Source organism: Chenopodium album, chromosome 16 (genome assembly GCF_948465745.1).
Source record: "Chenopodium album chromosome 16, dcCheAlbu1.1, whole genome shotgun sequence".
In the NCBI taxonomy this organism is placed as follows: domain Eukaryota; kingdom Viridiplantae; phylum Streptophyta; class Magnoliopsida; order Caryophyllales; family Amaranthaceae; genus Chenopodium; species Chenopodium album.
Genome location: NC_137849.1, coordinates 48,626,427 through 48,654,242, shown reverse-complemented (window position 1 = coordinate 48,654,242; position 27,816 = coordinate 48,626,427). Strand labels below are relative to the sequence as shown.

Here is a 27,816-nt window from a genome sequence, read left to right as displayed (position 1 = left end):
GATTTGATTTGATCCAAAAATAACTCGAGATTTCAACTTGTATGTGCACAACGATTTAACATGACTCAAAATTAAATAAAATCCGACCTGACTTAACCGAACCCGATTGGCCAACCTAGTCATCTAAATTGACACTTAAGAGAATTAGGATGTGTTTGTAAAAAAAAAAAAAAAAAAAAAAAAAAACGTTAGGGATGTGTTTAGGGTGGAGTAATGGGGCCATTGATGGGCTAATAAGGAGGAAAAAAAAAAGATAGAGGAAGTAGAGGCTAATTGGGCCAGTGATGAGAAATTAAGAAAGATTGATGAACCCTTGCCTTAATTCTCATTCAATTTTTTCTAATGCTCTCTCTTCTCTAGTTGAGTAGTCTGCAACAGCCAAGCAATAACAGTGTAGTTGAAGAGTAGCAGCAGTAATGGAGTTCGTCAGCCCAGAAGGTCTCCGCTTAGACGGTCGTCGTCCTTTGGAGATGAGGCAACTTCGAGCTCAGATTGGTGTTGTGTCTAAAGCTGACGGGTAATTTTTGTAGTTTTTTTTTTTCAATTGATTTTTTTGAATAGCAGAAATTTAATGAAATTTTTGAATTTGTAATTGAATTTAGTTCAGCTGTTTTCGAAATGGGCAACACCAAAGTCATTGCTGCCGTTTATGGTCCTAGAGAGGTACTCTTCTCTCCTTTTTAGTTAATTGAATTTTAATTTTATATGTTAATTACAATTTGTATTTCTAGGTATTCAATTTATGATGATTTCTCTACTTAATTATGACTGTTCTTGTTACCCTAAAATTAATTTCAGAAAATTTAAGTTATGATTAGGGCTACCAAGTTCTTGCAGTTGATTTCAGTTTTAACCGTAGTTGTTAGCTGATTTCTGAAAGTAATATACATGTTATGGGATTATTTAGCTGCTGTTAGTTCATTGTATTCGTGTTTTTGCGAGTGATTGTGTTATTGATCATTGGAGGTTGGAAGATTGCTGAATTTTGGCCAAATTTATGGATGTTTAATGTAAGTTGATCTCTTTTAGGTTGAAAATAGAGCGCAGCAGATGAATGACCAGGCATTGGTAATAATCTCTTAACACACTTCATCTTTGTGTTTATGTTGAATTTGCTGGATTCGAGTGTTTTACGTTTGTTTTCTGATATATTAAGGTGCGATGTGAGTACACCATGGCTAATTTCAGTACCGGAGATCGTGTGAGAAAACCAAAGGGAGACAGGTTAGTCTTTTCCTTGCTTCGTATTTAGGTGAATCTCATACATGTCGAAACATGTTAATCTTAGATGCATGAGCATCTGAACTCTATTGTAACAGCAAGTTCCTAGAAACTATACATAGCCATACTAGGATATCCTTGCTCTTTGTTGTTAAATCCTACTGCAGTCTGCAGATCAATAATCTATTGATTACATATCCCTCTGTCAACTTCCCCTACCTCTTAACATTTTCCGAGGCTTTCTAAAGTAATTGAAAAAGTGGGGATTCAGAGGAGCTGGACACGATTCTGGCTGACTACTATTAGTTTCTGTTCTTAATTCAACTGTCTGAATTAGAATGATTGTGCTTACGCTCTTTCAGTCCATCTTCTTCATTGATCCTTATCTCTTATTCCGTGTTAAATCTTTTCGTCCTTCATTTCATTCATTTTAGTTCTTCAGTTCTTGTGCTTCCAAGCAAGAAGTAGAATTGTGAGCTATTGAATCCAACAAAACTTATTAATACTACGGTTACTTCCCAATCTGACCACATACAAGTCTTTATAGTGAGCTTTTTGAAATTGTAATCAATAACAACCCTTCGGCATTACATGAAGTGCTTAAATTATGATTTCAATGATTCGAATGTATCTCTTATACAATCATCAAGAGTGCTATACCATTCTCTTGTAGACACCCAGGTATCCTTTTAACGACAATTGCTATTAGTATTAGTATTGCTGATTTAATATTTACTACTTATTAGGCGGTCAACTGAGATATCGATGGTTATTCGGCAAACTATGGAGGCTTGCATAATGACAAACCTAATGCCTCGTTCCCAGGTAGCAAATGACTAACAAGCTTATATGAACTTGGTACTGCCTTATATTTTTTCATTTATTGATATATTAATATGACCAATTTAAATCGTTGCAGATTGACATTTTCGTCCAAGTCCTCCAAGCTGATGGAGGTAACTATGGTTCCAGCATTTATATAGTTTCTGGATTTCTATTTCTCACCAACAAAGTGCAATAGTCATTAAAATGTAAATGTATTAATGGATTGCTATTCATCTACCCCTCATTCTTTCCTTTGTTTATCTTGATCCCATAAAACTCGGTTCAGTATTTAACTCTTTCAAGGACATGATTGTTGAAATCCACTAAAATATGCTTTATGATTGTGAACTCTGTTTGTAAGAATTATCCTAAAGATGCTACATTATAGTAACTGAACTACAAATGCCCCTATGTTCAGATGTTTTCGCTCCCTCACCCCCCTCCACAACTAGGAAAAAGAGGGGGACTTTCTATAGTCTGTAGCTGATTACCATGAAAGTTAAAATGTTGATTACAGATATAAGTTTTTGTGCCCTTGCAATTTCATATTTGCTGAGGTTGTGATGCTAATGTGATTTTATGTGAGGATTTGATGTATTCTGATTTCTGTCAGTGAGAATGTTTAAACAAGTTTTGAATTTTCTGTTCTGCAGGAACTAGATCTGCATGCATTAATGCAGCTACATTGGCTCTAGCTGATGCTGGCATTCCAATGCGTGATCTGGTTACATCATGCAGTGCTGGGTATCTTAATACAACACCGCTCCTTGGTACTTTCTACCTCTAATATAATATCAAAATGAATCTGCATTCACTTGCAATTATGTTAACTATGAAAGTTTCTGATGGCAGATCTAAATTATGTAGAAGATAGTGCTGGAGGTCCTGATGTTACTGTAGGGTTTCTTCCTAAATTGGACAAAGTTACACTTCTTCAGGTTCTTACCCACATCTTTTGTTTGCTATCAAGATTAATTTTACAGGAGGGGCAGGATTATTCTTGGCCTCTTTGAAGTTACTGTTTTGCATGTGTAGATTATCTTCCATATGAACACTTCTGATCTAGACGATGCCTGTGAGCTTTGGGGATTTTTTCTGTACACAATATGGACCCTATAGCAATTTTGGTCTCAGTGAGCTTTTAGTTGTTTAAATGATGTGCTGTTATTTAAAAGTCCAAATTCTTAAACATTGTGTTCTGCCTCTTGCTTAATTGATGCAGATGGACTCAAAGTTGCCCTTGGATACATTTGAAACTGTAATGCAGCTTGCAACAGAAGGTTGCAAGGCAGTTGCCAATTACATCCGTGAAGTAAGAACATTACCAACCTTATTGCCTTATTCAAATATAAACATGGTCATATACAGCTATTCAGCTAATGCTAGGAATAGTTGCTTGTGTACACACGTAATATTCCCAGCTAAGCATCATTTGTACTTGGTTGACAGATATTGCTTGAGAACACTAAGCAACTTCAGTATCGACGAGGTTCATAGCTTAAGGGCGGCAAGAACTGAACCATTGGAGATAGTTGAGGCTTTGGGATATGGGTTGAGCTTTTAGTGTAATTCCTAGGCAATTAGAAAGATGTGAATTCAAGGAACTGCACAGTATTGTTTCAATTGTTCTCCATTGGTTTAACTTTAATGTTTTATAAGAGTTTTTACTAGTTTTTAAAACTATTCTTTAATCCTCGTCTTATTTTGTTCAACAAACTGATAAACTCCACTTGTTCTGAAAAGTTGGTAAACAAATATTATTCCTCAAAAAACTGGGTAAGGTCACCAAAAAATTACGCCTCCATGCTTATGGTGTACTCAATCTTCAAGGGTTTGAAATACAACGAGGGTTGTTTTTATCAGATGGAGGGTACAATCACGCACAGGAAGATCAACTCGAAAGCGAAAGTGAAAGCGATCACCTGCCGGCTGCTGGTTTTAGGGAGTAGGATTACAATTCACATTGAATAATACTTGTATTTGCTTGCTTTGCTCTTCAGTATCAAAGACTAGATGAACCCGTTATGTCACGTTATAAAATCCCATTCCCTCTCCCCTAATCTCACATACCAAACGCCCGTAAGATTATGTTACACGTTTTTATAAAGTTTAAATGAATAATCTATGTACAGTGTATTGTTATTTGTTAAATAATCCTCAACATAATTAGATCCGTAATCATGAGATTTGAGCCTAATTTTAACTATTATGTCAGATCTTGATTTGACTTTTCTTTTCAAAAAAACAATGAAAGAATGTTTTAAATATTATAATTTGACCAATAATAACACAACAATCAGAGTGGCGCAGCGGAAGCGTGGTGGGCCCATAACCCACAGGTCCCAAGATCGAAACTTGGCTCTGATATAAAATTAGAGAAGGCTTCCTGCCAATTATTTTTTGTACCCTTAATGTATAAAAACAAGATATATTAATATAGTTTTCTGCAGTATTATAAAATTAAGTCAGATATAATATTATAGTAAATCTCAAAGTCATCCGATTTTTTCATACATTAACTTGAATGCATTTTCTGCTGGAAGTAAAAAATGATTCCAGCATTTTACTCTAATCTTCTATCTATTTTGTTGCTGACATCAAAATTCCTTACATTATAAACTGAAATACTTCGGTATTAAATTAATACTGTAAACTAGGAATAACTATATTGAGCTGCATCGATTTGCACTTCGGAACTGCCTTATTTATGTATAAAAATTCAGCTTTCTTAAAAACGCACTTTATGCAGATCAAGATGATCACTGCAGAAGCTTGAAGGCACCACTACAATCTCTAGCCGGCCTGTCCATTCTTCTCCAGGCTTCAGCGTGATGGGATGCTCGACCACTGCCCCGTCAACACAAAGCATGTGCTTGTATTCTTCGTCCCCAAAATCAGTCATTGCCTTTGATTTTTTATCCCATGGATTCCATACAACTGTGCAAAATTAAGAAAGAAAAAACATCACAAAACAATGATAATAATTCAACCTCGAGTGTTTTTTTCAATGTAAAATATACAACATAACGTAAGCTCTTCTGCCAGTGCATCTTACCAACATCTGGTAAGCCATCCTTTCGGATCACAAATGTCCTCTTTTTTGCATGATCAATGACAGCAATAGCGTTTGGACAACTCAGATATACACGATCCACCTAAAAAGCCAAAAGCAGGTATGAAAGGAGTGAGCAAAATATTATCAAAAGAGTGCCATGCAGTCATCTGTTCACAATATAATCTTCGGCAGCACAAGGGCTAGTCAAGAAGAGTAGACAGTCTATGATAGAGTTTCTCAAGATTTTATCAATAGAGATTTCGGTAAAGAAGCTAGCATATGATTAATGAAATAGGCGCATGTAGTACCTCAGATTCAAATGTCAAAGCATCTCCTTGCTCAGTACAGCGTTCTCTGTGAAAGAGGTTGTCAAGGTAGTCTAGTGTTTCCAATCCTTCTATCCTGACCTCACTACAGAAAAAAGTAAGACAGAATAACTGAATAAGAGATCATTTGGCAAGTTAAGAAACCAACAGGGCCAAGGAAAGTAATGAGGCGAACAAAAGATGTCACAATTCTGTAAAGAACACAAGACAATTAAGAATGTGTCAGAATATCAATACAAGCAACAAGGTTTCGATACCTGATATCAGAAACTGACATATAGGTGTGGTAGGCGAATGAGAAAGTAAACGGCTTTCCATTCACGTTTCTTATGCGAGATATTAATGACAAACGTCCATCAGCCCCAAGAGCAACCCTCAAACGATACTCAAAACTGCAATAAGAAAATTAATTTAATTATCAATAAGTGGCATGAAAAATGTCCTGAGAGACTGAGACATGTGACGGATAATGACAACTAAGATACAGAAAGCAGATCAGCTAAATAAGGAAAAAACGGATTAGTAACCATCTAAAGCTCAATAACTCGTGACACGAAAATGGGTTACATATGAGCATTATGAGGTCCAACAAGTATAGGAAGAAAACTAAGGCACGTTTCGTGAAAGTTTCATGGTACCTGTGTGGCCAGCATTTGAGATCCTCTGCAGATGGTTTCAGAATCAAATCAACAAAGGATTTCCCATTGGAATCATTTGGTGGCAGAGGAGGGGGATTGTTATCGATGGCCCAGACTTTGTTCCTGGCAAACCCATGTTGCTCAAGCGATCCACAATTCCCAAACTTCAATGACATTCAAATTCAACTTAGATACTGACTCAAAATTAAAAACTTTAAATAATCATGGATGAAATACCAATGTACCTGAGGGAAACAAAGCGGAATTCCTCCTCTCATAGCTTTTGGTGGCTTAAAGACGGCCTATTTATCACCAGAAAGTGAAGTGATTCAATTATTGACCAGAGAGGACTCACAGTTGAAAACTTGGAACTTTCACTTCCCGTGTGAAGGATACACATGAAGTGTGATTCAGAAAAAACTCAACTTTCAATTGAAGTTCATAAATATAGTTTTCATAGCCATTTTTTCATCAATTTAATTTTATTAAAAAAGACAGTAAAAATGTAAGATGCATTTTTAATAATAATAATTATTAAAAAATCAAAAAATAAAAAAAAAAATCAAAAAGATGTTAAGGCTTGCACAGATTCAGATTTTACGGATTCATGCAGGGTGAAAGAGTGATTTAATTCACCTCAAATCACAAATGGGGGACAATAAGAGAGACAGAAACACAGTAAATTTTTTATTGTATAAATTCATTAGTTTGTATCAAAGCTCTGGCCAAAATTTCGATTGATAAATGATGTTCAAGATCAAAACATGGAATGATAAAGAAAATTTATTTACAAACAAATTCATGCTGCAATGCTGGATTATATAATGAAGTAAATCAATTCCACCAGTTTCAAATCACAAATTCACAATCACACATTAGATACATAAATTAATGTCATTGATTATATAATTATACGAGTAACATCGAATTGTTTGCACCAAAAGCCTCAGCAATAAACACTTACAGAAATCATACTGAAGAACAAAGCATCAAATTATTCAAATTTTATTCATTTACCTTACTGCTGGTAAATAAGAGTTCTTCCCCATGTTCATTTTTCCATGACATAACTTGTCCCCCATGCAAACTGATCTGTAAAATTGAAAAGCATACCAATCAATAACCCCATTTTATTTTTATTTTTACACTAAAAAAAAATGGAGATAAAGAAAAAGATGAAACAGAATCGTTTTCAATAGAACAAACAAAATCTAAGATTTTCCTTAAAGCTACAACAACTCTTGATTTAATTTTAAAATTAGTTTACACTTGTGAATGTAATAATCAATATTATAAAATAATACCCAACAAGATTTTTTGTACTAAAACATCACCATCAACCAAGATTATATAAGTGAATTCCATCAATAAAACAAAAACAAAAAATTGGCACAAATGAAATTCATTCTATCAAAATCAACAACACTAAAGAAATTAATCCAATCAAAATACAAAAAATTTACAAAATAAAGTAGAAAAATAAAAAAAGATGAAATTTTTACCCTTGCAGAAGCACCTTGAGGATTTCTGAGGATAACATAAGGATTTCCATTCCAGTCAGAAGTGAGTTCATGAGCAGGCCTGTAATCCCAAACTGCAGCAGAGTGTCCCATTTTCTCTCTCTAAACTTTCTCTCTCTAAAAATAATTTCACTTCTCTCTATTTTTTCTCTCCAATTTATCCCCTTTTAAAGACCTAAAAATTGGATTGTGCAAACAACCCAATTGGTCAGGACTCTAAGCACCTTTCTTGTGACTGTAACTTATGAATTCTGTGACTCCTAATTCAAAAAAAATTTAAAAAATAAATGAATTCAAATCACTCACAAAAATCCCAACTACCAATCTATACTATACTCGACTTTAATTAATAATCTTCAACAATAAATAAACCAGATCCAGAAAATAATAACCTCAAAATTTGCTAAAAAAATGAATTTTTATTTTCAAAGGTACTCAAAATTATGAACCCAGAAAAATTAAATAAAACCCATAAAAACACAACATTTGGCAAAAACCCAGAAAATAATTTACAGCACTTCTTTGAATTCCTGGTATCAATTTGCCAGATGTTGGCAAAATTGCAAACTCACAACAAAAAATTTAATTTTTATTTTAAAGGAATAAAAAATTCATATATATTTGATCAATAATGTAGCAAAATTGTACTATTATTTCATTAAATGTGCTAACTCTAACTTTTAATTTACCACTACTAGTGTATGAAACTTCCACGCCACATAAATTTAATTTTTCCTATTCTTTTTGTTTTCTGCAATTAGCTTAAAAGATTCTTTAAAATCAGTTGCCAATTTGGATCTTATCTCCCAAATTTAGTAAAATTATACTGAAGAAGAAAAAGAACTAGCAACAAAACTTCCAACAACCCACTACTATTAAAGGGAATTTTTTTTTTTTCCAAAAAATTTTAAATATTCTTTGAATTTCTTCAATAAAAATGACAATCCAGAAAAACTAATCTTTTGCCAAATTTGTTCGTCGAAGTAGAAAAAAAAAAATGTAATGTGTATATTAAAATTAAATCTATATTTTTAAAAAAAAAAAAAACCCAGAAAATTAGTCACAAAAACGAGGTACAATGCAACGAAAGATAGTAAATGTATAAATCCAGCAACAAAATAATTCAAGGTGCTAAAACTTGCTGCATTTATGATTAAGTAAGAGATTATTGTAATTAACTACTTAGTTATTCACAAATGCAGCTGGATTAAGCGTACTAAAAGAGAGATGAAAGATGTACGTTTTTTATTAAAAATAAAAGGGTAAATTATATGGAGTATGTGTGTTTATTTGATAACTTTGAAAAATGAGTAAGTTGTCTAAACTAAATATTGAACAAAAACGGTCAAAAAATATAAATCTGGATTAAGATGTAATATGGGCCCATATCGTCTTCTTCGGCCTTGATTCACTTCAAACAGTGTCGTTTTGTGTACAATTTATTAAAAATTAGCTCGTGAATTTTATTTATTTATTTTTTTTTTTTTGAGTTTTTTAGATGCGTATAAATGGGGTGAGATCTAATTATATTATTGATAATTAATTATACTTTCTCCATTTTTCTTTTATTGCACAATAAGGACTTTTATATTATTCATCTAATCTTCTCGGACTATCTTTAGTGATTTATCCATTAAGAAAAACATAGTCATGTGGGATCTAATTAGATTCGTCTCGAAATCTATTTTTCAAATATCAATTTATTTATAATTTTTACAAAAGTATAATTAAAGATAGTCAAAGTAATGCATTGGTAAGCGTAAAACCCCTCTGGTGCAATAAAAAAATGAACGGGGGAAGTATATTATTCTCTTGGAGTTTTATGCCTAAGATGATTAGTTTAAGGTTTGTAACTAATTTTGAGTTTGATTGTACTACATACTCCATATTAATGTGTAGGTTTGTTTTCTATACGGGCAAATTTATGATTTTAGTTTTAAAATAGGGACCATTATTCTTGTTGTAATAAAAATTGTATAGTAGAATTAGGTTTTGTAGATTTAAATTATTGAATGTGGATGTAGGTTAAAATGAAAAAGTCTATAAGACGGTCTTACGTAAGATAACTTATAAAACATTTAATTATTTACAAACTAAGTATTAACTAATTTTTATCAACTATTGAGTATTTAACACTTTTTTTTTTTTTTTTTGTAATGTATGTAATTTGATTATCGATTAATGGACAAAATAAGAGGAAAAAAAAATGAGTTGAAGGGATTTAGTTTTTAATGAAATACAATTTTTATGGTGTAGACGAGACACAATATTATACGAACTATAAATCAGTAAGTATTAACTAATTTTTATCAACTATTGAGTATAATGCTTTATTTGAAGTAAGATTTGGTTTTAAATGTTGCCACTTGTAGCAAAGTTATGTTTATAATTTTTTTTTTTTCTAGATGGTACAAAACTAAAAAATTTAATACAATAGTAAAGATATTTATTTTAAGTTTTTTTAAACTCTTTTTCAACATCTGAGAAAATAAATGATTGGTATGTGGAGTTGGGCCATGGAGCCATGGAGACCGAGCCTCAACTAGAGTGAGCTTCATACTTTATCTATTAACTAATATAAATCTTATGAAAGGATAATTTTCTTGATCTAGAATACAAGTATGATACACCTATCATCATGGTTTTAATTATAAACATTAAAAATAAAAACAAAAATTGTATTTTAAATGGAACAACCTAACTTAAATCTTATGTTAATTGTTATAGTTTGATCTTAAAGATCACAAACTTATAGTGACGTAATATATCAATAGATTGAAACAATATTGTAGCAATTTAGTATCATCATAATTCTTTAAAGGCTCCCTAAGTGAATGTGTTGTACACTAATGGAAACTAAGAAGAAAGAATCACATTACAAAGTATCATTATCTGCAGTGACGGATCTTGACTAAGAATATTAGAGGGGTCGGGATTTAAATATTTTACCTCTTGCTCAAAACTAATCACTATACCCCAATATTTTATAAGTAAATATAGGTTATTTAAGTTCATTTATTAATTAATTACAATAATTCAGGGGGGCCTAGCCCCGAATGAAAGGTCCCCCTCTGATTAACCGGTCAGACTTAATAAAGCAACCAAAATCATGGAGCAAAAAATAAAAAGAATTGGCATGTAAAGAGATACGAAACAATCAAACAATGAAGCACCCCTAGACTTTGCCGAGACAAAAGAAAACAAGCAGCAGCAGCAACAACAACAAAAAAATAAAATAAATAAAAATTAAAAATAAAAATGAAAAAGGCAGTGATTTATGAACATAAACTATAGTTATTAGTTAGAGGCATGTGTAGAGCAATTATGCACATCGCTTGTTCCACGGCGCTACCCTCCATATGTACAAAGGGTACTTCCTACTTGTACTTAGCCCAACAAAGCGAGATTTTGTTTTATGTAGGTATATTTTTTTATTTATTTTATGTAAGCTATTTTAGTATCTTATGGACTAATAATTTAAGATATGAGAGCAAATATTATTTACATTATTTGTCATTTATAATTCTTTGTAAATAAATGAATATAATGAAGTGCCACATATAAATGGTTAAAAGAAATTTGATTCACAATATAAAATGAACTCATAAATGTCATTTCCATTCTCACATTTTTGATATCAAGATCTTTTTTTTTTTTTTTTTTGAATAACAAAATCTCACATTTTTAATTATCATGTTTATCTCATTTCGGTTATTAATAAGGAAAATAGAACATTAGTTTCTTCAACTAATTATGTCGGTTTTTAATCACAATAGAATTCTAAACACATAGGTAGTCTAATCATATATGAGTCATACTTCTTTGGTCTCTATATGTGTTATCAATTTCCATTATTTTAGTAATGTCTCTAAAAGCAAGTTCCATTTACTTAATAGGACATTTAGTCTCATTATCTTAATACTCCAATAACATGTGCTCAATTAAACCCTTTGTCACCAACTCTAGTCAGCCAAATATTATAAAAGCTGTGTAAAATGTACTTAGAGACGGAGAGTGTACATTTACCTATTTAGGTAAGAAATGTACTAATGAATTATGTAAACATAAATAAAAGAAGAAAAGGTATATACTTGTATAATCTAATACGTGTCTTTCGTTTGCTTATGACAACCATAATAAATCATACAAAGTATGAAGTCCGTACGAAACTACAAATAGTTTAAATCTTCGATTCGATGACATTATATATCATTTGAATTTTTTTTGGACATCTCAATTTGTAAAAAAACGCCAAAATATGGAGTAAGATTTAAAATGGGAAGGTGTATCTCATTGTTATGACATAAAGTTGAGAAGAAGATAGTATAGTGGGCCGCTTTGTTCACGATTATAACGAGGTTTGCCAATTAAAAATTAGTACCACATAAAAATGAAAAAAAAAAAAAATTAAAATTAAAAATTCTTAATTTTGGAGTTTTGTAAGAGCTTTTTCTCTCATTGGGTTTGATATGATAATTTGAATCGCAAGTAGAACGGGCCTTTGTTTTTATAAAGTGAGACGACGTGACTCTACCGGCGGGCCCGTTATTAAGAAGAATCTTGTCTCTATTCTTTAAAAGGCCGATAAGGTTAGTGGGCCTAACGTATACTCTATCTATTTTAAGCTTTTGAACAAGCACGGTAGAACAGAGTAGATTTTAGTAGAGTAGAGCATATTTCCGATTTCACTAACACTTCCTTCCCGACCCTCGAAAGAAGCTTATCCTTCCAACCTTGAAGCCTTTTCCAGATTCTATCCTTCAAAGCCGCGAACACCAACCGCTTCGATCTACCAAGAATGGTAGGAATGCCGAGGTATTTTTCATGGATGTCAACCCCGTGCATTTTCATCAAATTTCTCAAATCTTCTTGCTTAAGCCAAATTGACACCTTTGTAAAAGAGGCCTTCAATTTTTCATAATTAATTTTCTAACTGGAAGCTGCTTCGTACTTGTTGAGAATATCAACTATTTTGAGCATTCCTCTCGGTTGGCTCTAGCAAAAAATAGGCTATCATCTGCAAAAAAAAATAGGTTGGAAATTTTTGGCCCGTCCCAACTTGCTCCGGCACTATGAATAAGTCTGTCATCTGAGGCTTTCCTAATTAAAGTAGAAAGAGCACCAACAATCATAATAAACAGATAAGGGGATAGCGGTCCTCCTTGTCTTAACCCTCGGGATGGTGTGACAGCCCCACACACTTTGCGATTAATGATAAAAGAGTAAGACACCGTTTTCACACAACTCATCACAATTTGCACCCAGTTAGCATCAAAACCCATCTTCAACAGAAGCTTTTCAAGAAAAGACCAAAGTAAAGCATATTTTAGCACAACAGATTGAGTTAGTTGAGCAAAGCAGATTTCAACTGAGCAGGGTTGCTCAAAAGAACAAGTCTTACTCTCTTCGTGTCATGATCACAGCAATTTAAATGACATAGTTATCGATATACAAGTTTGATCATAAATATTTACATAGTACAATATAACTATATATTGATTAAGTTGTCAAAAAATATATACGAAGTATATATATTGATTAAAAAAATTATAAATATTGGAATTATGAAAATATAAATTAATACAAGTACTAATTTAACACATTGTATGCTTATACGGAGTATTTATTTTGTATGTATGATGAACAACGATGAAAATTTCTAGATTATTTTATACACTTAATGACTCAAATACTTAATGTGTATCTTAAAATCACTTATTTTTTAAGTGTTTTAACTTTGATAATAAAAATTTTAAATATTTTTCCGGGCAAAGAAAAGACAGAGAGAGAATTATACATGTAAAACAAGCCCTCCCCCTTCTTTTAAATTTCAACTTCAAACATCCAAAGTCTCCATAATATGAGAGAGAATATTAGTATTTATTAATGTAAATTAAAATATATAGATGTGGACATATTTGTCTTAGCAGAAAATAACATATCTAGCTAATTATTTCCTTCCTCCCCACAAAAAATGTACAATGAACTAAAAGATGCTCTTTGTTATGTTAAGATAAATTGCATTCAACAGGCAAACCTTTAGGAAACCTATTTTTATCAGTACAATAGTTGTAAACCATGTAGTGTCTTTGCACCATTTTCATCCACTTTTTTTCAGAAGAGTTGACTTGTTGATTTTTCCATTCATCTTTTTCCCCATTTGTGTTTGACTTTAGGCAATTTGTTGACTTCGTTGACCGGGCCCACTTACAAGCTGTTATCCTGAAGCCACCATATGAAGCAACAAAAGGGGCTTCTTTCCAATTAGTCTTGACTCTCCCACCCATTGTAGCCCAATCATCTGCATTCCATAAACTTGCATATATCTTCATTGGTTTGCTTATTGGGTATGGTACTCCTATTGATCCTCTATTCTTGAATTCCCTTATGGGCAGTCCATCTATGGAGAATCTGCGACACGTGTTTTTAAAACTGTTACTTCCTTCATTTCATAGTAGTTATTTAATTATTTTTTACAATAAGAAACTTCAAACCAAAAAATTTATGTGTAAATATTTACGATTAAAAATAACAGAGGAAGAGTCTATACTTACATGATGTTGTGAGGATTCCACGTGATAGAATAAGTGTGAAAATCGGTGGTGGGATCAAACCATAGTTTAAATTGTTGCTCTCGATTACCTTTTCCTTGACTAAATACATTGGTGTGAATTGTATAGGGTTCACCCGTTACATTTCCCAAGAACTCAAAATCTATCTCATCATGAATAGGTCCATTTGATGCCAACTGCATGTACAACAATCAATAATCCACAATTAGTTTGTACTAATCAAGGTACATAATGACATTAGTACTTTTAGTAGGTCAGGTTATTAGTTGTGTGAATTTGAACAAAGAGAGGAACCATTAATTAATTAATACCATTAATCCGAACTTTAATCATATTATTGGTCCTAATCTTCTAGACTAATTCAAGGTAAAACCAAATTTAGGGATCATGTGTATTCCATATTTCCATGATTATAAGAATATGACCTATAAGTTTGCATTATTCAACTACGCATGTTATTTACTACGTACATACATAATTTAAAGAAAGGGAAACGCTAAGATAAGAAATTTAAGCTTACAAAGAAAGTTGTGACAGTGCCAGCAGAGTTGCGAGGAACAAGTTTGATCTTCATATCAAACTTCCCAAATAGGTATCGACTCTTGGACTCGAACCCTGAACCCGAATATTTGTCAAGCGTAAGGGTGAGGAGCTTACCATCATCAAACATTCCAACACGGTCATGACCCCATGTAGAATGGAAATTCTTCTTAAAGTTACCAGCAAGGGCAACCAAGGGAAGGACCCATAGCATTAGCGTTACGATTAATGCTCTAATACTATAATTAATACAAAGAAATGCCATGGGACTAACTAGCTAATTTAACTAATCTTAATTAGTGGATTACAATTTCTTCGGGAGGTTGTATTTGTTGATTATTAACTAATGCTTAAAAGGGTATTTATACCCTAAAAAAGCCAGTTAATAAGGAGGGTAATGGCTTAATTAAGGAAGGTGGAGAGGATGGTTCACATCTTGAGATGTACGTTTACAGTTGGTGCATCAAAACTGCTTGGTTAATGGTGTACTAATAAAGTTTTGGTTTCATTTTGAGTGTATTTGTAGCTTTTTTTGGGTATATGGTTGACTTTGTTAGTGATATTGATATAATACCATATAATATGCATCTCAAAATGCATCAATTTATTACACAAATTAGGCTTAACTAGGGGTTAACATTGGGAAATAGAAGAATCTGATATATACCAGCTAATTTAGCTAAACAAAGAAGCAAAGCCATATATGGCCCATGCCCATGCATGCATGCATGCTCATTGAAATTCGATTAATTCCTCAAAGTTACCAATGTACTCCGTATATACATTTGGGTGGGGAGGGGAGGGGGGGGGGGGGGGTAGGGGTGGGAGCGAGTTGGTGGATGAGTACGGGACTAACTTTATAAAGAAAATAGAGTTTTTTTTACTTAAAGGATAATTTTAACTTAGAATTAAGACTGCCACGAACTTTTGGTATTTTAATTTTAGTTGTGTACGTTTAATATACGTATATCATTGGTGTTTAGCAATGGTTAATTACCCCGTTGTTACTTATATGAAAAGGTGCTCCATTGTACCTTAATGGCTCAACCCATCCATTAATTAAGCAACTTATCTTGTTACCACAATATGATCCACCATATACCACCTTACCTCTGGCTGGAGTATGAATGAGTGAGGATAACGAGTGGTAGGTGCACACTTGTGTACGCTAGCTCTTACCTTTTATATACACAAACACGCAAACATGACATACGTTTTGATAGTACCCATGACAAAGAGAAACACATTTATCATGAACGTTATATTATCTAATATAACGTTGACACTTTGTCATACACTATGTAAAGTACCACTAGCTAGTTCGTAGTTTAACAGCCTCTAATTGATAGAAAAAGAAGTCCAAGAGAGTCTTCAGCTTGTAACTCAAGTTTTGGTACCCAATTGTAATCTAATAACTAATAAGCTGGCAAGTAATCAATTCAGAAATAGCACATGGATTATATTACTGCAAAACATTTAAGATGTTCGTTGTTTTTCCCCTGAATGAAGCCCTCACTAGATAATCCAATTTCTTAATTTCATTCTTTTATTGTTACAGGTACAGCAAGAACCTTCCCCCTTACCTCCTTGGTTCGCTGTCTAACGTGGGAAAAAAGATTGTACTATGTATGTAATAATGTAATATAATGATATGTACTCTCGTTTTATACAAATTGTTGAACGATATTGATGGTTAAAATTGTGTCTTACGAGACAGATATCATGGCTATATAGCTGACTACACTGAGGACTCAAATGAGTCAAGTCTCTCCTCAAAATAGAGACAGAGAAATGGGGTTAACCAAGAATAACAAGATTTTAGGTGTATCAAGTGAGACTTTCTGGATTAGTCAAATATATTTAGTAGTATGTTTGCCAATTATTTATTATGGTCCTGTAAACAAACCCAGGTGACAGGACATACTACTTGTGTTAACAGCCTAACATACAATTAAAAGCTTTTTTTTAGTCAAGAAATATTTAGATTACAAGCTTATAAAGCTATAGAAGTCGTATAACTGATGTTCTTCTCAGAGCTTTTGAAGATTCCTCCCATTACAAATTAGTATAAAAAACTAACCAAGAGTTTTATAATGGGTTTGCTTTGTTTACAATTAATACAAATTATATTCTTGCAAAACCCTCAATCTAGCCTATCTAGGCTATTTTCTTGTGCATAAAGGAGGGTCGATTGGCAATCCTGATTAGTAACGCATTGAGCCAGGCCGGCTTAGGGCACGCACAACTCAACGTGAAAAAAACATGTCAAAATATGAAAACAGGACAGGTATGGTACGTTATTGTACTCGTTAGGTTGTGCAAGGAGCGCAACAAGACGTGACAAAATAAGTAAAATTCGACTAGGTATTTAAGCACCATGATTTAACACAATTGTCAAATGGGTACGGACCAAGCAGCCTCTCTCTTTGAAAATTGTGGCACAACAACGTAGCTATTGAGCTGAGCTGAGCCTAGACAATCCCAGGGCACCACTTTGGCACAACCCACGACACATAAGAAATTATATATCTAGTTTCATATTCTGGTTATCCTGCAATAACTGAGGTCATCCTACTAACAGAATGTTGCTGCCATAATCAAGGTAGCTGGAAAAAATAAATATACTGCCACTTCATAAACAAGAATCATACTTTACTTTAGCTGAAAACAAATATGGTACGTAGTATAAAATTGTTGGACGAAAAAAAAAAGAAAAATATGTAATTAAACCAAGATAAAATGTTGATACACCACTCTAAGTAATTCAACATTTCAACTTATACATAAACAAACACAGGTCTATAGGTGTATAAGCGTCCAGCCGAGTATCCGACCCAACTGGAACCCTCTTCTAAATCTCTAAAACTCTTCAATATACAATTTCTTTTATGGTCAAATCTAGGCACCCTGAATTCTAATTAAAAACACATCAGTTCTGCCATTGAGAAAACCTTCAGCTAACATTACAAATTTTGTTTTGAAAATTATATCTATCTTCTGCCTAACTCCAACTTAAGACATAGTTAGCAGTAATTTTGGGCTTTCAATTAGATGCCAAAATTACATGATCATCCTGTATCGTTATGACTAACAGGTTTCTCGATCTGTCTGCAGCTCAGCCAGCTGCCACAGCGTCAGCCCTTCGGTTATCCAGTAGTTGATGGAACTTGGCACCCGACTTGGTGCTTTTTCCAAACATGTCAGCACCTTCATCTGAGCTTCTACCAACAGAGCCTGAATTATTGACCCTTGATAATAAATTTTCAGTGCTGTCTGATGGGTTACGTTTGGCATCAATAATAGCCAAGTCATTCTCTTCTCCTTGTGCAGATTGCAAATTTTTTAATTTACCCTGCATATGCAATGACCAATGCCTATAAGAACCAATGCAATGACTTGATGGATTAAGAGATGAAGAAGAGTAGTCGATATGATTTAATTATACCGTTAATGCAGCATTTTCAAGACGGAGTTTCTGAGAGTTTTCCGCCAGTTGATTGATTTCTGACTTAAGAGCCAAGTTTTCAGCATTGAGGGTTTCAACTCTTCTGGCAAGTTCCTCAGTCTCAGCCTGCAATAAAATAAGCAAGGCAATAAGAAAACAAAGTTTATTTCAAGAGATGCTCACGATTGGTTCTATCAAAAACTAGCAAACATATATACGGAGTATCACATTACCTGTTTCCTTAACCTTGATCTTCTCGCAGATTCTCGATTGGATTGTTTTCTCCTCTCCCGCTTTAACTCCCTCTCATTCTGTAGAAAATAAGAAAATGTATATTACAGGGCACATAAATGACTACTCTTGACCCAAAGCATTTGCTCTGATATGCTCTCCAACAGGTTGATTACTCGGTTGTTGCCCAAAGAGAGCTTGGAAAACAAAAAAGAACAACCAGATAAAAGGGCAATTACCTGAACGGGTTGTTGTGCCTGTAAGGGCTGTAACCAAGCTTCAGAAGACACAACTCCATTAGGAGAAACAGTAGGTGAACTCACTTTCACACTGACCCCGGGATTCCTCAGCTCCAATGTGGTGGCCACAGCAGGTGAAACAACAGTTCCCACTACTTGTCCTGGTGCTGCACTTGCAGGAGTGACAGGAACTCCCAGCACCTTATCAGCAGGAGGAAGAACAGCCTTGGTCTCGGTTTTTTCAACTTCAACTGGTTTTACAATATTCAGAGATTGATGTTAGGTTTCAAATCAAAATAGATCATACTTTTATTCCTCTCTTTCTAGGCCACTCTTGCACGTCCTAACATGCCAACTGATACACTCTTTGACTCTGGTTTGTAAACAAATAAATGCTAAAAAGGTAATGGAATACTTGACTATATCATACCACTAGTCGGGGTTCCTTCACGGCTTCTCTTTCTGTTATATTTTTTATCATCCTGCATAAGTGTACAAAATCAGAATCCAAGCAAACACAGAAATTCATGCAAGTAAACAGTAGGAATAACCACAAGATAGAACGTGGCTAGGCCCCTTACTTCTTCCGTGTTTCCATCACTTCCATTACTGGAACCCTCAGTTTCAGCACTGTCAATCATTGTACATATAAATATTAGTTATTAGTCCAATATATCCTTGTTATAATACCCAAATAAACTCCTGAATTTACATCAATGCAAACAAGAATATTAGCAGTAAATGTACCTTTGTGAAAGTTTATTCTCAACATCACCCTCAGTCTTCTCAGCAGTGGCATTCCCAATTGACATTGCAAGACCGTCAAACCCCTTAAGTTTTTTTATTAAACTTTTGTCAGCATTTTCAGATGATTTAGCAGGAGTATCCATGCTCAAAGGAGTAGCAACCTGCATCACTCACAAAAATTCATGTTGCTGTCAGAGCCATTTCATTTCACCACACTGGAATTAGATCTTTGAAACTTAAATTTCCATACCAATGGTTCACTCACAGCAGGGGTCACAACTCCTTGACCATGTGCCTGAGAACCCTACACACAGGAAAAGGCAAGGATAACATTGTTAAAGCCTTTTTCATCTACGCTAGAGGAGCAACATGAGAATTTGAATATTGGGCTGATCTTTCAGTTACAAAGTACTTGCTAAACCAGCAATGTTATTTTTTAAAGGGGAGAAAACCATTACTAGAGGGATTGCAGCTGGGTGCGCATAGACTCCTCCTGGTGCATAAATTGCAGCATAAGGTGCTCCATATGGTGGTACCATAGGCTGAAAAATATGAACATTCTGGTCAATAAGGAAGAAAAAAATACGAAAGTTACAGATAACTGAATTTATCCTAGATGAATAAGATGCATTACATATCCTGATGAAAATTACCTGTGGAGGTCCCCACATATATGGGGGAGGTGGGTGTCCAGGCGCAACAGCTGAGTTGAAATATGGTGGCAAAGCAACTCTGTGGCCATAATATGCCTATAGAATCATCGAACATTATCAATAACTGTTTCACTTTAAAATAAATTTGAGATCATGAATAATTCAAGATGTGCATACGGGATATTTGTTTAGGTATTGACTTTAATTTTCATCTATGAAGGAACTAACCTGCATGGCTGCCCAATCAGGATACATATGAACACTATTCTGTTCCTGTAAAAACACGAGATAGACAAATAAACAAACATGAATCTCAAGTTTCGGTTAATTAAAGACAGACAAATTGACTGCAACTTTTGCAACACATCAAAAATATTCTTTCTAGTTTCTACATCCTTCTATGAATATTTTCAAAACAAGAAATTAAAAAAATAAATAAACAAACAAAAATATAAGAAAGATTCATCAGAATATTTATGGTCCATCAATTCTCATCTTACAGTTGCAGGTGGAGATGATTTTTCTGGCTTGGAAGACTTCCCTTCATCACTGCTTCCCATGATCACTCACGAAAGTCAAATTTCCAGCCTAATATTTGGCACAGCAGCTGATTATCTGAACCAAGTCAATTAATTAGAACTAAAGATGATCCATGAGTGCAAAAATTTCGCAATAACAAACATCAGTCACCCCCTTTCCTCGTCCAACAAATAAAGTAGCTCGAAAGCAAAAGTGTTAACAAAGATGATATATTCAAATCATGACTTCTCGCACAATTTTGTGTGGATAAAATCCTTTTAAGACACATGATAGACAAAATCACAACATTTACTCAGCGTCTCCTCAACAGAAATTAAATTCAAGATAAACGTACTCTAGCGTTCCATATAAATAGTTTGATGTAAATTCCATTCTTCTAATATGTCAAGGAAAAGGGTTACCCATGTTCAATTTACGATTAGAACAAAGTTCAGATACGTCAATTTAGGGTGAAAAGAACATCTTCCGATCTACGATCAAACATCAAACCATAAATTATCAAATTAAGTCCTAAAGCAAAAAAAAGCTTATAATTTCATCATAAATTTTGATTCTCATTCATGGAATAATCCACTACTAAAAACGCTACAATCATCCAATCAACTTGATGATTTGCATTTCTTAGACTAAAATCAATATTCCCCTATTTTCCGTAGTAATTAAAATTAATACCAATACCAAGCTTCAAAATTTAGGTACTTAAAAAGGAACAATTTTAATCAGTTAAATTCAAATTAATATTTAAAAAAATAGAACTTTCCATTATTGGTATTTTTTATCACTGAATTTATTTTCCAATATTGATTACATCTCATATCTCTAACAAAGTAACAATCATCCAATTGGAAAAATAAAAATCAAAACTTTACAAGGTAGCCATCTTAAACAGAATCCACCATTAAAATTCCTTTCTCTTTTTTACAACGATAAACAGATCATGATGTCACCATAAATTGGTTAGATCTGCATGCAAACAATTCCTAATATTAACATCACAATTGATTTAATTCATGATTTATATTGATTATTTAGGATCATAGCATACAGAATTGCTTGAGTTTTAATTTTAATTTTTTTTACCAACGATGAAAAATAATGAAAATAGGATACAATCAGAGGGGCAAAATTGTCTATTTAGAAGCAGAACGAACACACAAAAGTAATGGACCCTTGAAAAGCAGGAATGACACGGCAGTTACACCTCCACGTTACAATGACTAAACTACCCTTCTCTTTCCACATCTCATCACTACTTTGTCTTCGTTATTAAACAATTTTTAAAAATAAATTAAAAAAAACACTGCACTACTATGCGCAGGTTGTATCAATTCAATTGTAAGAAGAATTTAGCTAATCCATAATTCAACTACCTATCAACAACAAATACGACGTCGTTTAATTTAAATCACTAAAAATCATCGAATTCAGAAATGGAAACTTCGAAAACAAAAATCGAATTAAAATTAGAAGCAGCAGAATTTTGTTTGTTTAATTGGAAAATAAAAAATCAATTAAAAAAAAAAAAAAAGAAGAAGAAGAAGAAAAACATACCTTGGAATATAAGAATAAAAAATCTAAAATGGTGATGAAGAAGGAGATTGTTTTGTTGAGCGCTTGAAGTTTGGCTAAATTGACAGCATTGTTAAAACGACGAGTTTGGAGGAGAGAGAAAATATAAAGGAAGAGTAGAAAGTAGAGAGTAGAGAGAGAAAGGAGAAAAGCTGAAGAAGAAAGAATGGGGAAGTTGAGGGAGGAGAGAGAGGGAGATTATGGAGGCGCCAAGCTAACATTCCACGTCATTATACACGTGTTAGTAGGTGTGGGCTCAGTAACGGGCTACTTCCGTATTTTGTTACGCCGTATTCTATGTGTCACTATTATGTATTCACATTTTTTTTACCCTAATATTCGAAATTTGGTGTCCGGTTTATTTGAGAGATTGTTATATATATTCGGGTGTATCGTATACTTATAAGTATTTTGTTCTTATTTTGGTGATTATATTTTCATTTAATTATCAAATAAAAATAAAAAAAACTAACACTAAGTTAGTTTAGTTTGGATGTACGTTGCACTCGTATATATAAAATAAATTTCAGGTTCAGTTAGTAGTGTTGTTTTGTACGTAGTACATGTTTAATTAAACGAATCAATTTTCGCTAATACCACTCGATGACACTTGTCAAGGAAAATAAATCTCAACTGGATGACGCGTTTATAGAACGGTTTTGTTACCTGTTTTGTTTATTTTAGAACGAATCGCTCAAACTAAGGTATTTATCAAACTCGCAAAGGAAAATAAATCTAACTAATTAACTTCATAATTAAATCCACCCACTTTTACGACTATCAAATTATCGAAATACTTTTACTAATATGTTAAAAGGTTGTTATATTTTATTGTTTCATGTCTCACTCGTAAATTTCCAACCTCAACCTGATAGATGTAATAAAAGAAACTATAGGTCACGTCTCATATAATGCGTTATATCAACCTAATGGTATTAAACGGGTTTAAGGACAAACTTGATTCAAACCCACTAATATAGTTGGTTCAATACTCAAATTCTATTACGGAGTAGATAATTTTGGATACACTACTTGTGATGTAAATTAATTGAGTATTTTTTATATACAGTATATGTGTATGCGCGCGCCAAGTAATGGTGTTTAACTCATTTAAGTGTTCAATTAGAAGAACGGGTAATGTAATTGCACACTTGCACATCTTTTTGCAAGATGGGTCGCTAATGTAAACTCGAATGTTATTATAATTAGTCAATTTCCCCAAAGCTTTTTGAACTTTGATGGAAATGGATCTCTTCTATGAACTATTACTAAAACAGAAGATGCTAACGTCACCACGGTTCACGTGTCACTCTCTTAATAAAAAAAATTACCGCCTAAATGCAATGATGATGTCATCTTTTTTTTTTTTTTTTTTTTTTGTAGAGCTATTCTATTTAACATTTTTGAAATTTAAATATTAGAACCTTCCACCTTACAACTAAAATCTAGCAATTTATCGCAGGAAATTAAAACAATTTTAAATAGCACACTAATAAATAACCTCTTACATTGAACTATGAATTAGACGACGTCGAACAGATAGTACGTCATAATTTTGATGAAAATAAAAGATTTTAAATTACAAAATATACGTAATTCTTATATATATGTATAATAGTTATTTATTATTAAAATGTACAAATTAGAAATGGATTTTATATAAACCGTGCATCGCACGGGTTCTAACCTAGTTTACTAATATTCTCGCTAATTTTTTCATTTTATTTTTTAAGAAAAAAGCTAAATTTGGATAGTTCATTTTTGGATAGTTCTTTAGCTTGTTGGCAGTAAACTTAACTTATTTGAGATTTAATTGGCACTAAACTTTATTAATTTGAGTTTTTCTTTCTAGCTAGACTTATTGTGAAATAGATGTATACTCTTTTCTCTCTCTCTCTCTTTTTTTTTTTTTTTTTTTTTTTTTGAGACATGATAAAATCATGAAACAGATGCATACTTATGATACAAGGAGAATAGAGTATGGATAGAAACATTGTGATCATAGCTAGCCTTTTGCAAAAATTAAACTTGTAGGCAGTGCTTTTCTAAGGTCATCGAAAGTAGGATAATAGCTTACATGTCTTTTGTTTGAGAGGTTGGGGTTCTTAAGGATATTTATAACAAAACTCCAAAAGCATGTTAGGTTAAATTTTCAGTAAGGTTCTATTGGATTATTGGAATTTCTTACGGGTCAATTCCTCACGGGTTAACAGAGTGAATTTAAAGTCATTAAACACTTTGGGAGTGGATGTATCCAAATGTCCATAATGGAGATTGAACCCTATACATTCTTTTTTGACTAAGTCTAACTTAACGTGGTTGTTAAAGCTGATTTATGAGAAAATAAGTACTCCATCTGTTTCATAATGATCACAACACTGTGACTTTTGTATTATTTATATGCTTATTTTGATTATACTTTTTATTATAATTAAATATATTAATGGTTAAAGGTGTGTTGTATTTCGGTCAAAGCCTTACAATTATTATGAAACATATGGAGTAATAATGGATACTGAATAACTAAATACAGAGTAGTTGTATTTTTCAATTTCCTAGTAAGAAGTTTTTTTTTTTTTTAAAAAAAAAAAAAAAAAAAACTTATACAGACATGAAATATTACCTCGGTTTTAGTTTTTGGTAATTTGGGGTATTATTCTTAATACGGAGGTAATATGAAATGGATACGATCCTGTTCACTTCAGCTTATTTTCAGTTCAGTTCAATTCCTAATTTCCTTCTCTCATAAAATATTCAGTTCAATTAAGTTCAGCTCAGTTCAGTAAATCAGAACAGTCCCGTAGTATGTATTTCATCCGTTCCAATAATATCGCAAGAAGGATGAAATTACCCATCTCAAAGAACATTTTATATGATAAATATATATAATATAATTATTATATAAGAGTAAAAATTATAAAAAATTGATATGGTGAAAGTATTTTATGAGACAAATCTAACAAGATCGCACGTAATTATATTTTGATGAAGATCAAGATTATATTATATGGTCAAATAAGAATGATGAATAGAGCAAAAGTCTAATTGTTATGGATTACAATATTGGAGAAGAGGACGTATTTTAAAAAATTAAAATGAAATGAAATGAGCTTATGGTGTGGGTGTATGGGTTAGATGAGTTGGCGTTATGGTGGGGCAAGGGGTGTCTGGGTATCTGAGAAGTGGTATTAGTTAATTTGATACCCACGTTCACCGTACACGTGGTGGCTTCTTACTCGATCTACGCGTCCATCTTCTTGATTTTTGTGGGAAGGTGGTGATGCTGAGGGGCCAACGCAACAAAGTCCACCCATGCACCCATGTCATGTGGCTTACTTGGATTTTTGTCTTTTTTTTTTTTTTTTTTTTTTGGAAGGGTGCTAATTACTCCACTTCCTCTGTTTTGTTTTTGAGAAAGTGAGTAGAAAAGACTTACGGACGAATTAAAGCATAAAATTAAAACTGTACCAACAACACTTTTGTCTTATTCATGAAAAATTATTTCAATTAATTTATTCGTTTATCTATAATATGAGTAATCTTTCTCTTGAAGAGCGTGTTAAAATATTGTTTTATAAATAAAAAAAAGATCTCGCTAATAAACGGCTTAAAGCCCCTAAAACGATAGATACACATTTAAAAATAAAGAATATATTTCTTAAGGTAATATTAATTTGAAAATACATGCCAAAATAATGCTTTGATTGATGTAATTAATGCTCATTTTAATTTAATTATTTCTATTTTTAATTAAGTATATGAGAAAAGGTAAGATTTAACTATATTGGAATTGGTCTTTTGACATCCGGGATTGGCCGCTTACCAAACGGCTTTCCTTGCCTCTATTTGCTAAGGGTTACAAAGCTAACGGTGCTTGTTTTGTTTCTTTGACAAAGGAAACACCAAAAAAACAAACAAACTAAAAGGAAAAACAAAGTAAATCCCTAGGACTAGCCGCTCCTGCTAGAGAATGAGCATCCGCAATAGAGGCCCTAGAAACCTTACGAATGTGACAAGTAGTAAAGGATGGTAAAATATCACGGTGCTTTTTGATTCTTGCAAAAGTTTTTCTTTCTTTCACCACTTCCATTTTCAACCCAAAAAAGATCTTCTTTCTACTATTATTTTGTAATTAATATTGGCTGAGAGAAAAATTAGAGTGTAAGCCATACTAAATACTACTCCCTCTATCCCTTAATTAAATGCTTAGTTTTAAAATTATACGGGAATTAAGAAAACTTAGAGTTTCCTTAAAATCTATGATTGGAAAGTACAAAACACGTGTGGGGTTAGAGAAAGATAGAGAGAGGAAAAAAAGTACGAAGTACTTGGTAACTATTGAAAAGATAGAGAGAGAATGTATTGGAAAATGATATCAAAAGTACAAATATATAAAAGAAAATTGATGACAATTCATCAAAAAGAGGAAATATTGTCAAAAAATACATTTTTAAAATGGAAATAAACATCTAATTTTGAAATCTCAAAAAAAAAAGTAGGCATTTAATTAACGGACGGATGGATAATTATACTAGGTTTGTACCCCTCTTAGCCTCTTAGGCTCGTACCCCAAAAAATTGTGTCCTATTGAAGAATATAATGAGAAGTAACAACGAACGTGGTATAATTTTGATGGATCACGGTAATTAGAGTTGTATATTAGTCTAAAATTATATCCAAATCAATTGAAAACTTGGTTTGATACAATTCAAATGATGAAGAACAAATGTGTTCAATTAAGATTTATAGTTAATATAATTTGTTGAGGATATTTAGATTCATTGGCACAAACAAGTAAAATATTATTTGTCCATGAAAACATTAACACTTCATATTTGTTGTCTTTTTACTTTAAAAATGACTTGATGTTAAATCATATTCATACCATAAATTACATGATCTTGCCGTACTTAATACTTCTGCCATTATCCATACTTGCCTTATTCTTTTTAAGCGTTACTTACTCAAAAACTAATAAATTTTATTAGATCTAATTAAAACTTAATAAGAATCATCTTATTTAAAGTTCTACAGATAACAAGAACAAAAAGAACAGAAAGGAATTCTAAAAATGATACTCTTTGCATTCTATATTTTCTGTTTTTATGGTTAAACTTTAAAAACACTAATAATAAATCCTCATTATTAAATAAAATTATTTGTTAAAAAAGTGAGATATTGTCGAATATGCCTCTATGTATAACTTTATACTCCGTATTACGGAGTATTATTTTTAGAAATGGTATGATAAAAAATATTGTTGGTCAAAGCAAGTTTTAGGGGTTGTTCATTTCAACTTAATTTCAGTTCAGTTAACTTCAATTCAGCTTTTAATTTTCTTCTCTTATAATATATTCATTTTAACTCGTTTTAGTTTAGTTCAGTTTCAATCAATTCAGTTTATTTCAATTCAATAATTATGAACAAATCCTTAAAATTGCATAATATACGGAGTAAGACGAAATAGTACTATTCGGATAAAACTGTTAAGGGTATCTAGTCAACGTTACGGAGTGTTGTTCCAGTATTTGCAGATTATACTGGATGCCAGATCGGACGGTTGACACGTATCCATAATACGTACAATGGTGGAATAATAAAAATACAATAAAGATTAAAGAGTGAAGTCGGAAAATCTAGACCGGTGATTGAGCTAAAGATAAAGGTCTGAGAAAATGCCGCGTCATGCGGTCTG

General features: G+C 32.7%; 5 protein-coding genes and 1 non-coding gene across 7 annotated transcripts; 2 read left to right on the top strand and 4 right to left on the bottom strand.

Annotated features, from left to right (window-relative positions):
- The first annotated feature begins 311 nt into the window (after nucleotides 1-311).
- Nucleotides 312-3,737, top strand: LOC145585772 (exosome complex component RRP41 homolog). The gene is made up of 10 exons (XM_081642488.1): nucleotides 312-517; nucleotides 603-663; nucleotides 1,030-1,068; nucleotides 1,157-1,224; nucleotides 1,968-2,046; nucleotides 2,141-2,177; nucleotides 2,700-2,816; nucleotides 2,899-2,984; nucleotides 3,269-3,358; nucleotides 3,496-3,737. The coding sequence occupies exons 1-10, from the start codon at nucleotides 417-419 to the stop codon at nucleotides 3,541-3,543; spliced, it is 726 nt and encodes a 241-aa protein (XP_081498614.1). The 5' UTR covers nucleotides 312-416; the 3' UTR covers nucleotides 3,544-3,737.
- Nucleotides 3,738-4,341: 604 nt separating this feature from the next.
- On the top strand, nucleotides 4,342-4,413 carry TRNAM-CAU (transfer RNA methionine (anticodon CAU)). Its single transcript has one exon. It is a non-coding gene; the product is annotated as a tRNA-Met (tRNA).
- Nucleotides 4,414-4,517: 104 nt separating this feature from the next.
- LOC145585770 (putative glucose-6-phosphate 1-epimerase) lies at nucleotides 4,518-8,459 on the bottom strand. The gene is made up of 8 exons (XM_081642487.1): nucleotides 7,568-8,459; nucleotides 7,083-7,157; nucleotides 6,311-6,367; nucleotides 6,066-6,229; nucleotides 5,685-5,819; nucleotides 5,410-5,512; nucleotides 5,102-5,201; nucleotides 4,518-4,983 (listed from the first exon to the last, which is right to left on the bottom strand). Exons 1-8 carry the CDS (start codon nucleotides 7,676-7,678, stop codon nucleotides 4,775-4,777), a joined length of 954 nt encoding a protein of 317 aa, XP_081498613.1. The 5' UTR covers nucleotides 7,679-8,459; the 3' UTR covers nucleotides 4,518-4,774.
- A 3,746-nt stretch (nucleotides 8,460-12,205) lies between these two features.
- On the bottom strand, nucleotides 12,206-12,867 carry LOC145584477 (uncharacterized). Its single transcript, XM_081641314.1, has 2 exons — nucleotides 12,649-12,867; nucleotides 12,206-12,490 (listed from the first exon to the last, which is right to left on the bottom strand). The coding sequence occupies exons 1-2, from the start codon at nucleotides 12,865-12,867 to the stop codon at nucleotides 12,206-12,208; spliced, it is 504 nt and encodes a 167-aa protein (XP_081497440.1).
- Nucleotides 12,868-13,577: 710 nt separating this feature from the next.
- On the bottom strand, nucleotides 13,578-14,978 carry LOC145585769 (xyloglucan endotransglucosylase protein 7-like). Its single transcript, XM_081642486.1, has 3 exons — nucleotides 14,678-14,978; nucleotides 14,140-14,333; nucleotides 13,578-13,996 (listed from the first exon to the last, which is right to left on the bottom strand). Exons 1-3 carry the CDS (start codon nucleotides 14,960-14,962, stop codon nucleotides 13,594-13,596), a joined length of 882 nt encoding a protein of 293 aa, XP_081498612.1. The 5' UTR covers nucleotides 14,963-14,978; the 3' UTR covers nucleotides 13,578-13,593.
- A 2,374-nt stretch (nucleotides 14,979-17,352) lies between these two features.
- Nucleotides 17,353-22,343, bottom strand: LOC145585768 (common plant regulatory factor 1-like). 2 transcript variants are annotated; one of them, XM_081642485.1, is made up of 13 exons: nucleotides 22,104-22,343; nucleotides 20,513-20,600; nucleotides 20,241-20,285; nucleotides 20,013-20,108; nucleotides 19,818-19,901; nucleotides 19,610-19,663; nucleotides 19,360-19,520; nucleotides 19,194-19,242; nucleotides 19,043-19,094; nucleotides 18,613-18,863; nucleotides 18,376-18,453; nucleotides 18,143-18,268; nucleotides 17,353-18,049 (listed from the first exon to the last, which is right to left on the bottom strand). In XM_081642485.1, exons 2-13 carry the CDS (start codon nucleotides 20,570-20,572, stop codon nucleotides 17,813-17,815), a joined length of 1,293 nt encoding a protein of 430 aa, XP_081498611.1. In that variant the 5' UTR covers nucleotides 20,573-20,600; nucleotides 22,104-22,343; the 3' UTR covers nucleotides 17,353-17,812. The 2 variants fall into 2 exon arrangements, with proteins under 2 accessions (XP_081498611.1, XP_081498610.1); XM_081642484.1 differs by having other exon boundaries at nucleotides 20,513-20,627; nucleotides 22,104-22,342.
- Between the last annotated feature and the right edge of the window lie 5,473 nt (nucleotides 22,344-27,816).

Excerpts from the sequence above, each read along its gene's own strand:
- LOC145584477 (XM_081641314.1), bottom strand. The coding sequence starts at position 12,867 with ATGGGTTTTGATGCTAACTGGGTGCAAATTGTGATGAGTTGTGTGAAA. Across the intron at positions 12,491-12,648 it reads GACTTATTCATAGTGCCGGA|GCCTCTTTTACAAAGGTGTC; the intron begins GCAAGTTGGGAC and ends GAAAAATTGAAG.
- LOC145585772 (XM_081642488.1), top strand. The coding sequence starts at position 417 with ATGGAGTTCGTCAGCCCAGAAGGTCTCCGCTTAGACGGTCGTCGTCCT. Across the intron at positions 1,069-1,156 it reads AGATGAATGACCAGGCATTG|GTGCGATGTGAGTACACCAT; the intron begins GTAATAATCTCT and ends TGATATATTAAG. Across the intron at positions 3,359-3,495 it reads TTGCCAATTACATCCGTGAA|ATATTGCTTGAGAACACTAA; the intron begins GTAAGAACATTA and ends CTTGGTTGACAG.
- LOC145585768 (XM_081642485.1), bottom strand. The coding sequence starts at position 20,572 with ATGGGAAGCAGTGATGAAGGGAAGTCTTCCAAGCCAGAAAAATCATCT. Across the intron at positions 19,664-19,817 it reads ACCCAGCTGCAATCCCTCTA|GGTTCTCAGGCACATGGTCA; the intron begins GTAATGGTTTTC and ends TCCTGTGTGTAG. Across the intron at positions 18,454-18,612 it reads AGGCACAACAACCCGTTCAG|AATGAGAGGGAGTTAAAGCG; the intron begins GTAATTGCCCTT and ends TATTTTCTACAG.
- LOC145585769 (XM_081642486.1), bottom strand. The coding sequence starts at position 14,962 with ATGGCATTTCTTTGTATTAATTATAGTATTAGAGCATTAATCGTAACG. Across the intron at positions 14,334-14,677 it reads GCACTGTCACAACTTTCTTT|TTGGCATCAAATGGACCTAT; the intron begins GTAAGCTTAAAT and ends TTGTACATGCAG. Across the intron at positions 13,997-14,139 it reads TGGAATCCTCACAACATCAT|ATTCTCCATAGATGGACTGC; the intron begins GTAAGTATAGAC and ends CACGTGTCGCAG.
- LOC145585770 (XM_081642487.1), bottom strand. The coding sequence starts at position 7,678 with ATGGGACACTCTGCTGCAGTTTGGGATTACAGGCCTGCTCATGAACTC. Across the intron at positions 6,230-6,310 it reads TTCCGCTTTGTTTCCCTCAG|TTTGGGAATTGTGGATCGCT; the intron begins GTACATTGGTAT and ends ATGTCATTGAAG. Across the intron at positions 5,202-5,409 it reads CTTTGACATTTGAATCTGAG|GTGGATCGTGTATATCTGAG; the intron begins GTACTACATGCG and ends TTGGCTTTTTAG.